This window comes from Arachis hypogaea, chromosome 3 (assembly GCF_003086295.3).
Source record: "Arachis hypogaea cultivar Tifrunner chromosome 3, arahy.Tifrunner.gnm2.J5K5, whole genome shotgun sequence".
Taxonomy (NCBI): Eukaryota; Viridiplantae; Streptophyta; class Magnoliopsida; order Fabales; family Fabaceae; genus Arachis; species Arachis hypogaea.
Window position 1 is genome coordinate 9,367,995 of NC_092038.1, and position 14,870 is coordinate 9,382,864.

At 30.3% G+C, this 14,870-nt stretch overlaps 2 protein-coding genes across 2 annotated transcripts; one reads left to right on the plus strand and one right to left on the minus strand.

Moving 5' to 3' along the window:
* Positions 1 to 2,318: 2,318 nt before the first annotated feature.
* LOC140182966 (uncharacterized) lies at positions 2,319 to 4,950 on the minus strand. Its single transcript, XM_072230950.1, has 5 exons — positions 4,611 to 4,950; positions 3,859 to 4,544; positions 3,414 to 3,581; positions 3,108 to 3,356; positions 2,319 to 2,840 (listed from the first exon to the last, which is right to left on the minus strand). The coding sequence occupies exons 1-5, from the start codon at positions 4,948 to 4,950 to the stop codon at positions 2,319 to 2,321; spliced, it is 1,965 nt and encodes a 654-aa protein (XP_072087051.1).
* Positions 4,951 to 6,640: 1,690 nt separating this feature from the next.
* Positions 6,641 to 7,312, plus strand: LOC112772570 (uncharacterized). Its single transcript, XM_025817539.1, has one exon. The coding sequence runs from the start codon at positions 6,641 to 6,643 to the stop codon at positions 7,310 to 7,312; it is 672 nt and encodes a 223-aa protein (XP_025673324.1).
* Positions 7,313 to 14,870: the final 7,558 nt, after the last annotated feature.

Below are 14,870 nucleotides of genomic sequence, written 5' to 3' on the forward strand. Positions count from 1 at the left end.
ATTAAAAAATTGGATATTCCTATTTATCACCAATTGTGACTGAAAGACTAAGAGCTTAAAGAAAAGTAAAGTAAGAGTAAAGAAAATTATCAGCATCCATCAGGTATGGCTCACGAGTTCACGCACTAAATTGCTGACTTCTTTCACTATCTCTGGTGCCAGGCTTATTACCTTCTCAAAAACACACCGATTCCTCGCTTTCCAAGTGCTCCAACACAGCGCCGCTACGAGGAAGGTCTTTTGTCTACCACGCCGCTACGAGGAGGGTCTTTTGTCTACCATCGAATTGAGCCGCTGCCCAGGATAAGACTTGTTGCCACCAATTGAAAAAGGTCTCTTCTTCTCTCATCCATAGGTCGGGGTTATTAAGTTTAGACTCCATATTATTGAAGACGGGGGTATTGGAACAAAGCATGAGAAATTGATTCAGCCTTCAACATGCATCTTGGACAAGTGGCAGGAGTGGATGCGAACCGGCTGTGAACTTGTTACAACACCGGAAGCCTTTCATGTAGACTTTTCCATAGAAAAATCTTAATTTTATATGGTAATTTCAACTCCCAAATGCTATTTCAGGCTCTATTGTGTATGTTCTGGAGCCTCAATGAAGTAGGAGAATGAAAGAATCCATAAGCAATTTTGTATCCTGACCCAACTTCATATATACCAGATTTTGTCCAGCACCAATTAACTTCATCCTCCTCCTCTGTTGGTTTGATTGAAAAAATTTTATTGCATATATCAACTAAAAAAATCGACTCAATCATATTCCTATTCCAGCTTCTATCAGGATTTAGTAATGCACTAACTTAATACACTTGCAGATTTGACAGGATTGTGAGTGCATTTTGAGGGACATTACGGGACACTGGTGGTGGGAGCCAGGGGTCATGGAAGATGTGAACATTAGTGCCAGAGTCTATTTTTCATACCAAGCCTTTCTCGATCACCTTGCGCCCTTCAAGAACACTTTTCCAGCCCCACAACAGTACGCTTCCTATCTCTGCATGTAGAAAATCTGTATATCTGAAATATTTAGCTTTGAGCATTTTTGATAGAGTATAATTAGGGTATTTCATTAGGCGCCAACATTGCTTGCCCAATAAAACCAAATTTTGCGCCCTTAGGTTCTTGATCCCCAGCCCTCCATCTTTATTTGGTCTCGTCATTTTGTCCCATTTAATCCAAACCATTATTCATTTTGCGCCTTTTTGACCCCACCAAAATTGCGAGAGCATGCTATGAATCTCAGTCAACAGCGTGTTCGCGAGCTTGAAACAAGAGAGTGTATAAATAAGAATCACCTCCCCCACCGCTCTCAATAGCATGTGCCTGCCACCTGATGACAATAGACTTCTTTTCTAACCCATAATCCTCTTTTGAACTTTATCCTTGATAGCTCCAAAGGTTGCTTTCTTTGATTTTTGAACTATAGAGGGCAGTCCCAGGTATTTGTCTTGTGCTCCGATATGTTCAATATTTAGTGTCTGAGCAACTGCTAGTCTTTTGTTCTGAGGTGTGTTGTGACTGAAAAGGATAGCCGACTTATTCAAATTTACTTTTTGCCCACTGAAACCCTCATAGATCTCTAGCAATTCTAGAATACTTTGGCTTGTATTAGGTGTGCTCTTGCAAAAAAGGATTGAATCATCAGCAAACAAAAGGTGATTAACTGTTTGGCATCTCCGATTAACTTGAACTCCTTGAATTAATCTGTTTTGCTCTGCCTTGTGTAGCAAGAAGGAAAACCCTTCTGCACAAAAAAGAAAGAGATATGAAGATAGGGGGTCACCCTGTCGGATGCCCCTATTTGGCCTAAAATAGCCAAAAGGTTGACCTTCCACAACGACAGAGTAAGAAACAGTCGTTACCAATTCCTTAGTCCAGTTAATCCATTTAGCATCAAAGCCCAGCTTATCCATAATATACCATAAAAAATGCCATTCAACCATATCATAAGCCTTGCTCATGTCTAGTTTAATAGCCATCTCATGCTCTACCCCACTTCTCTTATTTTTCAAATAGTGCATACATTCGTGGGCAATTAGAATATTATCTGAAATGAGTCTACCTTTAAGAAACGCACTCTGATATTGGCTTATAATTTTATTCATAATACCTTGTAATCGATGCACCATAACTTTAGAAATAATTTTATATATAACTAAAGACAAACTGATCGGTCGTACCTGAGTCATGTCACTGGCATCTGGCACCTTTGGAATCAAACAAATTTGAGTATGATTGAAGCTTTTTAGAATTCTGCCACTGTGAAAGAAACTTCTCACTACCTTAAACATGTCACCTCCAACTATATTTCAGAAAAAGTGAAAAAACTTAGCTGTAAACCCGTTATCACCAGGAGCACTCCGAGCATGAACACTAAATGTAGCTCTTTTGACCTCGTCCATAGTTACTGGCCTTTGGAGCCTACGGTTCATGGAAGCTGTAACCTTAGGCTCCAAATCCTCTAAGTATGGATTCGGATTAGTCGAACAAGAAGAAGTAAAAATATCCCAAAAGTAGTCTTCAGCTACCTTTGCAATATCCTCAGGTTTCGATGCAATCTCATTGTCCCTTCCCACTAATTTCCAAATTCTGTTCCTTCGCATCCTTGATTGAAATTTCTGGTGAAAGAATCTAGTGTTCTGATCTCCTTCTTTTAGCCACTTGACTATAGATTTTTCTCGCCAATAGTTCTCTTCTTTCAAATATGCCAGCTCTAACTTCTCCTCCAAACTGGTAACCTCCTCTCCCCCATTGATTCCAGCCACCCGCAACTCCTCTAGTTTAGCTTGAAGGTCCTCAATTTCTTTCCGGGAGTTTGCTTTGTGAGTTTTCTGCCATTAAACTAGTCTATGTCTACAAACTTTCAACTTTTGGGCTAAGGAGAACATAGCCAAGCCTAAAACTTTCATTCTCGACACTTCACTGACAATTCTCTTGACATCCTTTTCTCCACACCAATGTTCCTGGTATTTAAATCACCTTTTACTATGCTAGGATTGAGGTTCGGTTTCCATCAAAATTGGAGCATGATCCGAGCCTGACTCTATGAGCCTGTGCACCACTGCATTCGGAAACTTCAACTTTCATTCCATCCCAACTAAATAGCGGTCAAGCCTCTCCTTCACGAAATCCTCTCTTTGCCTTCGATTTGTCCACGTGAAAGGGCACCCCACCATTCCAATATCCACTAATTCGTTACTGTCAATAAAATTAGTGAATGTTGCAATGGTGGTTCCTGATTTTTGGCCTCCACCTTCCTTTTCTGCTTGACTTGTTATAGCATTAAAATCACCTGCTATTACTACTTTTCCTTTCAAGTGTTGGCTCATTGTTGTAAACTCCTCAAACTGTAAGGATCAAATTTGTTCTGAACAACTCAAATGGACACTAATGAACGCCCATACCTCACTGCTTCCGACTTCCTTAATTTCGGCTGCCACAAAGAATTCTCCACTGCTAATAATTTGAACACTGATGCTGTCCTTCCAGGCTAGCAAAAGTCCTCCTGCCACTCCTGCCGGGTTAACAATATTCCAGTTTTCGTAGCCGCATACCCGAAGTTTTGCTTCCACCTGTCGAGATTGATTCTTTGTTTCACTTATAAACACAATCTCGGGGGAATGTGATTTACAGATCCCTTTTAAGGTGTGAATTGTCAGGGGTTTCCCCAAACTCCGACAATTTCAAACTATAGTTTTCATGGCGCCTTGGGTGCCATTTGTAGGCTGGCACCCTCCACCATCTGTTCAACTGCATTTTCATCATCTGTTCTTGCTTTCTTTATAGATCATTCAGCTATACCACTCATCAACCCCCTTTGTTGGGTTCACTTTTAGTATCTGACTCTACAGCATCTTGTCTTGCTAACCTTTTCCACTTCCTACCTTTCTCAGTGGTGAGACACTGCCCAATAGCGAATTGCATAAGCTGCCCTTCATCCTCCTTGGTATTGGACTGACCAGCTATGATAATCTCCATGCATTCTGTTCTAGAATTGGCTGATTGAGGTGACTCAGGTGTTGCCTTGTTACCAGTGTCTTGTGGTTTCAAACTTTGTTTCCCTTCTTGCATTGACATCCCTGCAAATTCTTCCAATAAGCAATTTAAGACCGATTTTTTCTTACGTTGAGTGGCCTTATTCTGGTTTTGAGTTGAGTTGTTGAATGTTCTTTCTCTTTCAGAGTAGATTCGCATTCTCACTTGGCTGGCTTTAACCCATTTGCCAATGTCATCCTCTTTTACTGTATCACTCTCTATGTCCTTCAGCAGATCATGGCAGTTTTTCACCTTGTGCCCCAATTTTGCGCAATAGGTACAGAACTTTCTAAGTCTCTCATAGCACAGTGCCACATCTACCTCCTTTTTATTAGGTCCTGCCACTATTAACTGATCTCTCACTTGCCTGGCAACATCAATATTAATTTTGGTCTTCACAATCCTAGTTTCTCTGTCTAACATCTGAAATTTACCTACCTCCAACACTGTGTCCAGATTTTCTCCCAATTTACGTCCAACTTCGAGGGTTTTAAACGATTCTGGCAAACCCCAAAATTGAACCCAAACTGAAAAATTGGAAATAATCTATTCATCACAGTTCTGACCTTCCTTCCATCTCTTGACATGGAGCACATAATCTTTGAATAGCCATGGAGAACCACGTTCAATACGCAAGACATCCACTTCTTTATTAAAAAATAATCGGAAGGAATTATCCCCTTTCTCACTCACGCTAAATCTTTCTGGGTTTCCCCATATAGCCTTTAAAGCATTCCCCATGGTTCCAATTGAGAAGGTCTTAGAAGCAAAGAGTCTGTCATAGAGACTATTGGAGCAAGGGTTAATACCTTCTGATATGTCTGCCTCTTCCAGTAGAATCACATTCCTACCTCCTTTTCGGTTGTCTTCCTCGGTCCGATCTTCATCCCTCGTTGTCTCAGCCATGCAAATTACGTAGACTTGTATTGAGATTTAATTGACGTTGACAATGTAGCCTTGACAGCAGTAGGAACTCCGTTAAAAAACCCTAGCAGAGCACTCTATTCGGTCTGCTACTTGGACCATGTTACTATGAGTATTGAATAAATTTGTTATTAACATGAAAATATATTGTAAAAGATAATTCATATTTTAAATGATATAATAACTACATAAATTTATTAATAGGATGTATAACTTAAGTGGCACGCCTTCTGGCGAGGTGTTGCTACCTCTGTTTTTCACTCTTGTTTTGTCTTCGTCGTCTGGTATAGTCTTGCCAAGTCGGTCAATTACTTCCATTGGTATCCTGTCAACTTTAATTAATCAAAACAAACATATAAATATAGTTTTACACTTTTATTTAATGACAAAAATTAAATTATATATTAGATAAAGTGAGAAAGATGCATGAAAAGATGGATGAAAAGTGAAGGAAGTTTTTTTAGTAACAGTAATGTGAAGTGAGAGAGAATAAGGAAAGAAAGAGATCAATATTATAGAAGTTAGGTTGATTTATAAAATAAGAGAGAACATGAATGAAGATGAGGTAGTGAGAGTATTGTAACGCGGAATAACTGACGTGGGGTAGGTTATTAGAAAGGATAAAAATGAAAAAAAGTTTTTGACACCAAAATATATTTTCTCATTATATATTGTTATAGATTATAGATATAACATATCATAAAAAAAAGTAATTTTAATGATTTATTTTTTAAAATATTTTCTTACTATTCATTCCATTTGTATTCTCCTCTAATTAAGTAAGCATTTTTAATGGTAATATTATGATTAAATAATAATTTGAGCATAGCTGTTTCATAGAATCAAATCATATAATAGCAATTGGTATGACCAATAAAGTCGGTTACGAGTTATAGTTCGGTAACGGCCGATCTCAAATTTTAACTGAGTATTCTCAATAATTAAGCATTTACTTTCGCCCAATAACGTCGGATACGCAATTATTCCTCGGGCGTTACCAAAAAACGATCAAACCCATTCAAATCAGATATAAAAAGAGAACCAGGAACGAGGAAGGTATTGATTCTTTTCATGAAAAATAGATATAACATATACACTGTCTTTTACTAACTTTAGCATCGAAGTGCCTTTGCAAGTACCCAATCCACCTGTTCTGATCGACCGACGTATACATCGTCTCCTAGGGAAAGAACGCCGACCTTCGTCAATAACCGAGTTCCATCTCCACTCACGTTTGATGATGGCCGATGTACCTCCCCCTACCCCATCCGAACTTCTTCGGATGGTAATTGAGCTCCAGCAAGCAAATCAATGTATGGCTGAAGCAAATCAACGTATAACGGAAGAAAATCAGAGAATGCAGCAACAAATTCAGCAATTGGCTAATGCTCGTCTGGAGCACAACAATGATCGTCGTGAGCGACAAGAAAATGACGAACGACAATCCCAACCGACCCATGTCTCGGAAACACCTCAAGATGACAACGCGGACCATCGGAATAGAGACGCCATGCCCGAAGATGAAGATGACGAGCAAGATAACTCGGCAAGACCCTTTACGGCCAACGTCATGGACTTTCAAATGCCCAGACAATTCACACTACCGACAACCCTGGCTCCCTATGATGGGCTAGGGGATCCAAAATAGCATATTAAAAAATTTCGATCTATTATGATTGTTAATGGGGCATCTGACCCCATTTTATGTCGTTGTTTTCCTTCCTTTTTAGATGGACCCGCGCTTGACTGGTTTTGCTCTTTACCTGCAGATTCTATTTCACGCTTCCAAGAACTTGCAAAGCAGTTTGAAGATCATTTCGCGGCATCAGCAATTTACCTGCACGATTCTGATTATCTGACTACCATCAAGCAGGGTCCGCAAGAAAGTTTGAAGGACTACATTACCCATTTTACGAAGATCGCTATGAGAATCCCTGATCTTCATCCAGAAGTCCACTTACACGCCATTAAGAGTGGCCTCCGCCTCGGAAAATTTCAAGAAGCTATTGCAGTAGCCAAGTCAAAGACTCTGGCCGAGTTCAGGGAGAAGGCCAAAGGGCAGATAGACATTGAAGAGCTCCGTCAGGCGCGACGAGCAGAAAAGTCGGCTTTCACAAAAGATGATGATAAACCCCGAGAGAACAAGAAGAGTTTCAAGCCCGTTCCCCGATACGAGTCCTACACTCAATTCAACACTAAGAGGGACGATATTATCAAGGAAATATTAAATTCCAAGTTAATCAAACCTCCGCGTAAAGCTGGCACTTATCCTGAGCCAAAGAACGTCGATAAAGTTGGATATTTTTCCACTTGTCTCTTACTCTTGCACACAATTAGGGGGTGAAAGTAAGTCGAATTATTCGACGGGACTTGTAACTCGACTTATTTTAAATTCTGCTCAATGGATTATTTTATTAAACATATTAGGATTAAAACTTTATAAAGTCTATGACTTAAAAAGGTTAGGTCTTAGACTTAAAAAAAGTCTACAAAATTTATTGGTCGATTTGTCAAAATATTATTTTATAATAACAAATTATTCTTACTTTAGACTTTTTAATTATTCACTTATATTAAATACAAAACAAAAATACAAAGAATCAATGATAGGTAAGATTGTACTTTTTTTTTCAAAGAAAAAATTTATAAATTGTAAATATGGTTATGATATGTGACTAATAATTGGTATATAAATAAAAAAACAACCATTTGTACCTATAAATTTTATAAATGCTGATAAAAATAATCATTAAACAAAAAAATTAATGTTATCTATCTATTCTATTATATAAAAATCGGATGTCTGCACTTAATGATGAAACTGATGTGGCATGCTTCGGAGAGTGTTTCCCGATTTAATTGTTTTAACTCATTCAATACAATTTATTGCACTAAATTAATTATATTAACAAATTAATTTGATTAGATATTTAAATTTTCTTTTCTTAATATAATTTATTATAATTTATATTACTTAATTAATTATACTATATTAATTACAATTCGTTATATTAGTGAATTAGTCTTTTCATTTATAAAGTCTAAAATAAAATAAATAAATTCTTATTTATTCTAATTAAATTTATTTATATACTATATATGAATTAACATCTATTCGATTCTATTATATAAAAATCAGATTTCTACACTTAATGATGGAGTTGACGTGGCATGCTTCTGAGAGTGTTTCTCGATTTATTTCTTTTAACTCATTAAATACAATTTATTATGAGATTAATTATATCAACTAATTGATTTGATTAGATATTTAAATATTACATAATAATTATAATTTATATCAATTTGTTTTAATAGTATTTCCTAATTTATTTCTTTTAATATTCTGGTAGTATTTTAATTTATTAAATCAAATTAGGTATAAATTATGTATATTAATTAATTGATTTGATTAAATTATTAATAATTAAAATAATAAATCTATAAATAAAATAAGCAATTGAGATATTTTTAACTAATAATTAAATCAAACTAAATTATATGTATTAAGTCAAATTCAAATCATGTAAATTCAATACTAAACTAAAATATGATAATTTCTTACTTATTCAAATTAAATGCAATAAATACAAATTAATTTTGTTAGATAATGATGATTTTAGGGTCTTCTATATATAGACGGCCAAACAAAATGATAAGAATCATCATTTTTATCGTTCTTCTTTTTTTCTTTTTTTTTATGTAAAATTTCTTTTATGGATAAATAGTATTTCGTTGATTGTTTGTTTATAACTCGAAAATGTCTTAATTTAGGCATTACCGTTGCTAATAGAATTGGACGACAATGTGTTCGGCATACTTGCAGCTTAAGAAATCAGGTCATGTGTTCGAGGTGCATCAGTGCAAACTTTTGGAGCTGCTGACTGCCGCTGAATTCATCGTATAGTTTGAGCAAATTATGATATAGTGAAAAAACATTTATGCATGCATGCTATTATTCTTTATATATGTATCCCTCTATTTTTACAATTCACATCTTTATATATTAGATTCTTTTTGACATTATTTAAATTTGATATTTTTTCTATTTTTACGCTTCTAATCATTTTATGTCTTAATACTTTGTTCTCATCAATTTCCATATTTTATTTTAGGTTAACTTTGTGGTTTAAATATAATCATTTATGTTATTATTGAATGTTATGAAATTGACCTGATATTAACAATAAATAATTCAAAAAAGGTATTTTTTGGAATAATTCTCCTAAATTTAAATTGTTATATTAAACAGATGATGATAAATATTTTTGTATTAAATCTCTTATAAAATAAACTTATATAAATGTTATGTTATATGATATAATTTGAGTATATATTTTTTTTTATCTTCAATCTAAATTATTTAAATTGACATACCAATTATTTTTAAATTTAATTAAATATTTAAATATCTTACAATTTAACATAATTTAATTTATATAAATACATGATTTTTAATATTTATGTAATAAATTTTAGAGATATTTTTGCAAGTTGTAATTTTTTTATCTGTATATTTAACTTTTAATAATATTTTTTATTTATTAATATATTATTTCTATTATTTGAGTATCAATAATGCGTTAGAAATTTTTTATTGTATAAGTTATTTCGAGAAAAAAATGATAAAATTTGATTTATAAAAATTTAAATTTGAGCGTTTACTATGATTAAACTCAAATTTTAATTTATTTTTTATATTATATAAATATTAAATTCTTTGATCAAACACTTATTTGTTTATGATAGGATATTATATATAATTTTTATATTGACAATTAAATTTCAATTGCTACATAAAAATAATATATTTTAGGTAATTGTACATTTTTTGTTATTTTAAAAATCATTATATATTTTTAAAATTATTTAATTATATTTATTCTTTTAAAAGGATTATTATTATTAGAGAACAACGAATATTTATAATAGTTTAAAATTGAAAAAAATAAAAAATATAAAATATTAATATTCTAAATTTTCGAAGTATAAATCTTATAATAAATACATATAATTATGATTAATAGTTATAATTGGAGTTTTTATTTTATTCTAATTTTTTTCAGAACATATTTGTCTTATTTAAGTTTTATTTTTGTATTGATTGCTTTTTTTTTTGATAAAATATCAATTAAAATTTATACCTTGAATAAAATAGTTATGTGTCTAAAAAAATGAACAAAAAAATATTTTTATTTTTAGTAAAAATTTATGTCACTTTAACTTTTTTTCTATATCACATCTTATATTTTCACTATATTTATAAGAGAGTTTTTATTCAAATTAAGAAAATTTTATTTTTAGTTATTTTTTTCTTTTAGTTTTAAATATTATTTACTAATATAATAAAAAATTAAAAATAACAATAATTACTCATGTAATTAAAATAGATATCCTAATATATACATGGTCCGATCCTATGTATACCAAGAATTATTATATATAATAAATAATTATTTATTTTTTATAATTACTATTTATAAAATTTATTACATAATTTTCTCATCTTAATATCAATATTTAATGAATATAAGATACAAAATATTATTTATATTATTTAACATACAAAACAAATATCTTAAGTCATCATGTAGAACAATAAATATAATAGTGCAAATACTTACTTACTTATTTATTTTATTTATTTATTCTATTATATAAATATTGAGTTTCTGCACTTAATGATGGAACTGACGTAGCATGCTCTAGAGAGTGTTTCTCGATTTAATTATTTTAACTCATTAAATACAATTTATTACAATGACTTAATTATATTAACTAATTGATTTGATTGGATTTTTAAATATTAATATAATTTATTAAAATTTATATTACTTAATTAATTAGACTACGTTAATTGTAATTCATTATATCAGTGAATTGGTTTTTTTTCGTTTATGAAATTTAAAATAAAATAAATAATTTATTATTTATTCTAATTAAATTTATTAAATTGGATGACGCATAGCAACGCATACGACGACAGAGCAGATACGACAACAGTAGTGACTGGACAGGTAGAATAACAGCGACGAGATGGAAGTTGCATATTTTTCTCTATTGCATTCGAAAGCAAGTCAAGCAATATTCTACTCTCCTGGGATTTTGGGAGTGAGATCATAGAATTGAGGGCAAGAAAAAGTTAGGTAGCTATTTGGTTTTTTAAGGCTTTTTTTTTGTCAGATTTCTAAATACCTAAAAGAGCACCGTGTTAAAGATTATATATCCTTCATTTCTTTCTTTTTTTTAATGTAGATGAATATAAAATATATTAGAAATTGTCTACGAGAAAATTAAATTAAGTTAGACAAATATATTATTATTATTATTATTATTGAATAAATTAAAAAAATTAATTAAAAAACATCGTTATTCTTGAATTTAACTCTACCTATTATACAAAATCTCTATTTATATGATTTATTTCTCATTATATCTAGATTATATCTTATTAATAATTGTAGATAAAATTTTTTATTAATTGCATTTTAAGTTTTCAATTATATGTCAGAACTAATTTTTTTTTATCTAAAGTTAATGTAAAATATAAAAAAATTCACATCAAGTTATCTAAACTCTAGAGTCGTTAATAAGTTTTTTGACCAATAAGATGTCATTAATAATCTTCTCTAAAAGTTTAAGTTGCATAAATATAATTAGATAATTTTAATAAGAATAATATTACGCATTTAAATTTATCTATTCTATTATATAAAAATCAAATTTTTGTACTTAATGATAAACCTGACGTAGCATGCTTCTGAGAATGTTTTTCGATTTATTTCTTTTAACACATTAACTATAAGTTATTACGATAAATTAACTATATCAACTAATTAATTTGATTAAATATTTAAATATTATATAATTTATTCTAATTTATATCAATTTGATTTGGTAGTATTTTCTAATTTATTTATTTTAATATTCTGTTAGTATTTTTAATTTATTTTTTAAAATTTATTAACCCAAATTTATTGTGTGTACTAATTAATTAATTTGATTAATTTATTAATCATTAAAATAATAAATCTATGAATAAAATAGGCAATTGAGATATTTTCAACTAATAATTAAATCAAATCAAATCAAATCATATATATTGAGCTAAATTCAAATCATGTGAATTATGGACCAAATTAAAATAAAATAATTTCTTACTTATTCAATACACCTTTTGTATTTACAAATAAATTATTGTCTACTTCAATATATGAAATTTTTATGAATTTTTTGTTGCGCAATTCACTTTAACACAAATAAATTAATTTATAAAAATTTAAACTTGAACGCTTGCTATGATTAAACTCAAACTTTAATTTATTTTGTCATATTATTATATAAATATTAAATTCTTCGATTAAACACTTATTTGATTATGAAATTATATTATATATTACTTTATATTGACAATTAAATTTCAGTTACTACACAAATATTATATTTTAGGTAATTGTATATTTTTTTGTTATGTTAAAAATTATTATATAATTCTAAGATAATTTAGTTATGTTTATTTTTTTAAAAGTATTGTCATTATTGGAGAGTAACTAATATTTGTGATAGTATAAAATTAAAAAATAAAAATACAAAATATTAATATACTGTGGTTTTGAAGTATAAATCTTGAAGTAAATATATGTAATTATAATTAATGATCATAATTAAAAATCTTTATTTTTTTCAATTTGTTCAGGACATGTTTATCTTAAATTTTATTCATTTATTAATTAGTATTTTTTTACATTTAATTATCATTAATTTATATAAATCAAAATGTATAACTTAAAAAGATAGATACGTGTCTAAAAATTAAAACAAAATTTTGGTAGTAAAAAATTTATGACGCTTTAGTTTTTTTTTGGCATCATAACTTACATTTTTACCATAAATTAGAGGTAAATTATTAAATATAAATTAGATTTATTACTTATTATCCTAATTCGAATTCATTAAATTCGATTTAAATAGAGACAACTAGGCAACGTTATTGGATTTAGGGGATTCAGGTAATTTTAGAGTGACTTTGATTTATCAACGTAAATTAGCTTAATATGTGATATTAATTATTGTTATATATATAAAAAATGTGACATATTTATGTATTGTTTAGATTAGAAGAATTTGTAGAGAAATAACATGCTGGGGAAGAAAATAGATGGAAAAATCAATTTTTCATTATTTGGTTCAAAAAAAAATTGAATGAAAAATATAAAAGTGTACATGAAACTCACGTAAATTTTTTTCTTCGAAGTTGCGAAGAAAACTAATTCAAAAGTGCAAACATAGATAAAAATACAGAGTTACCATTTGAAATATAATTTATATATAATATATAAAAACATTAATATAATTTTTCTCCATTATAATTTTTTCTCTTCTTATTTTTCCTTCCATTTAAGCAAAAGAAATTTTTTCCTCTATTTTCTTTTCATTCATTTTTTTCATCTAAACAGCACACAAAAAATACTTTTCTTTCCATTTTCTTTCCTCTTATTTTTTATCTTATATCCAAACAATAGTTTAGTGTTTATCCATTTATCTTTTATTAATATTGTTATAACAAGGATACATGTAACTTTATAAAAATGAGATAACATAAACTTTGATTATCTAAGAATTTATTGAGTGGCTAGAATAGCTCCACGTCACGAACCAATGAATGCTAGCAATAAGGATGATCACAAAAACAGCCAAAACAGGTATTTGCAGGAATTACTCGCGTTTTGGAGCTAGATGGAAACTCCTGAAATCCTCACGACCTGCCATGTGAAAATGAATGGGACTAGGGGTGACAAACGAGTCGAAATCTGTCGAGCTGGTCGTATAACCCGCTAAAAAATGCGGGTTGGGCCAGAAATTTATGGCCACCAAACTTAAAAATCCCGCCTACCCTGCACCGCCTAATCCACGGGATTTGGCGGGCTTCGGCGGGGCGGGGCAGGCTTTCCCGCTAGGCCAAACTTTTATTTTGGTAGAGTCATTTTTTTACAAATTTCTATGATGTTATTGATCTACAAAATGATGAAGATGATAATTAAAAAAGTTTTAAGTTATATTTTGGATAATATTTGTTTTGCTTTGAACAATGCTGGTTTTATTATTTTGTTAAAAAAATATTTATAATTATATTTATTACACATTTATAATTATAAAGACGTTAATGTACATGAATTTAAAAATTATAATTTTTTTTATATTTTTAGAAATTATAAATTTATTGAAATTGTTGTAAAATTATATATATTGTTTAATATTTAATGCCTTATAAAAAAAAGGAGATCCCGTCAGCCTACCATTAGACGGGCAGGGGAAAAATTCAAGACCGTCTTACTAGGCGGGACGAGCTTTTGACGAGACATGACGAACTTTTCCGTTTGCCACTCCTAATAGGGGAACGGACATAAGTACCCGTCCCATGAAACTTATTAAATATACGCGAATATAAAATTATTAATTTATCCTAATTTATATATACGTAAATCCATTTCTTGAATTTAGTAATCCTAATTTTTGTCTCCAATTCGAATTTTTTCTTTTTCTTCCAGCCTCATTCTCAGCCTTGATCCTCTCTCTCTCTAACTCACTTTCTTTACCTCTCATCAAGTCCGTCACTATGTCGCTCAGTATCGTCCTAAAAAATTATGTTATATTATTATGTTGGATTATTTTTTTTATGTTTTCTCCTTTTGAAATGTTATTTTTCATAACGAATATGTTATAAATTGTGTTGAATTATATTGAATTGATTATTTTATGATTTATTATATTATGTCTTTTTGTGTTAATTTTTTTAAACAATTTCAAAGAATATTCGTAGATATCCGAAAAGATCTACGTTCTGTAAAGGGTGATTAAACAGGAACTTGCAATGATGGAGAAAGAACGAGGACATTTTTTTTTAA

Coding starts and splice junctions, on each gene's coding strand:
- LOC112772570 (XM_025817539.1), top strand. CDS start 6,641: ATGATTGTTAATGGGGCATCTGACCCCATTTTATGTCGTTGTTTTCCT.
- LOC140182966 (XM_072230950.1), bottom strand. CDS start 4,950: ATGGCTGAGACAACGAGGGATGAAGATCGGACCGAGGAAGACAACCGA. Junction 3,582..3,858: donor GGTTAGCAAGACAAGATGCT/GTAGAGTCAGAT, acceptor CAATCTCGACAG/GTGGAAGCAAAACTTCGGGT. Junction 2,841..3,107: donor AGAGGCTTGACCGCTATTTA/GTTGGGATGGAA, acceptor GTTTAATGGCAG/AAAACTCACAAAGCAAACTC.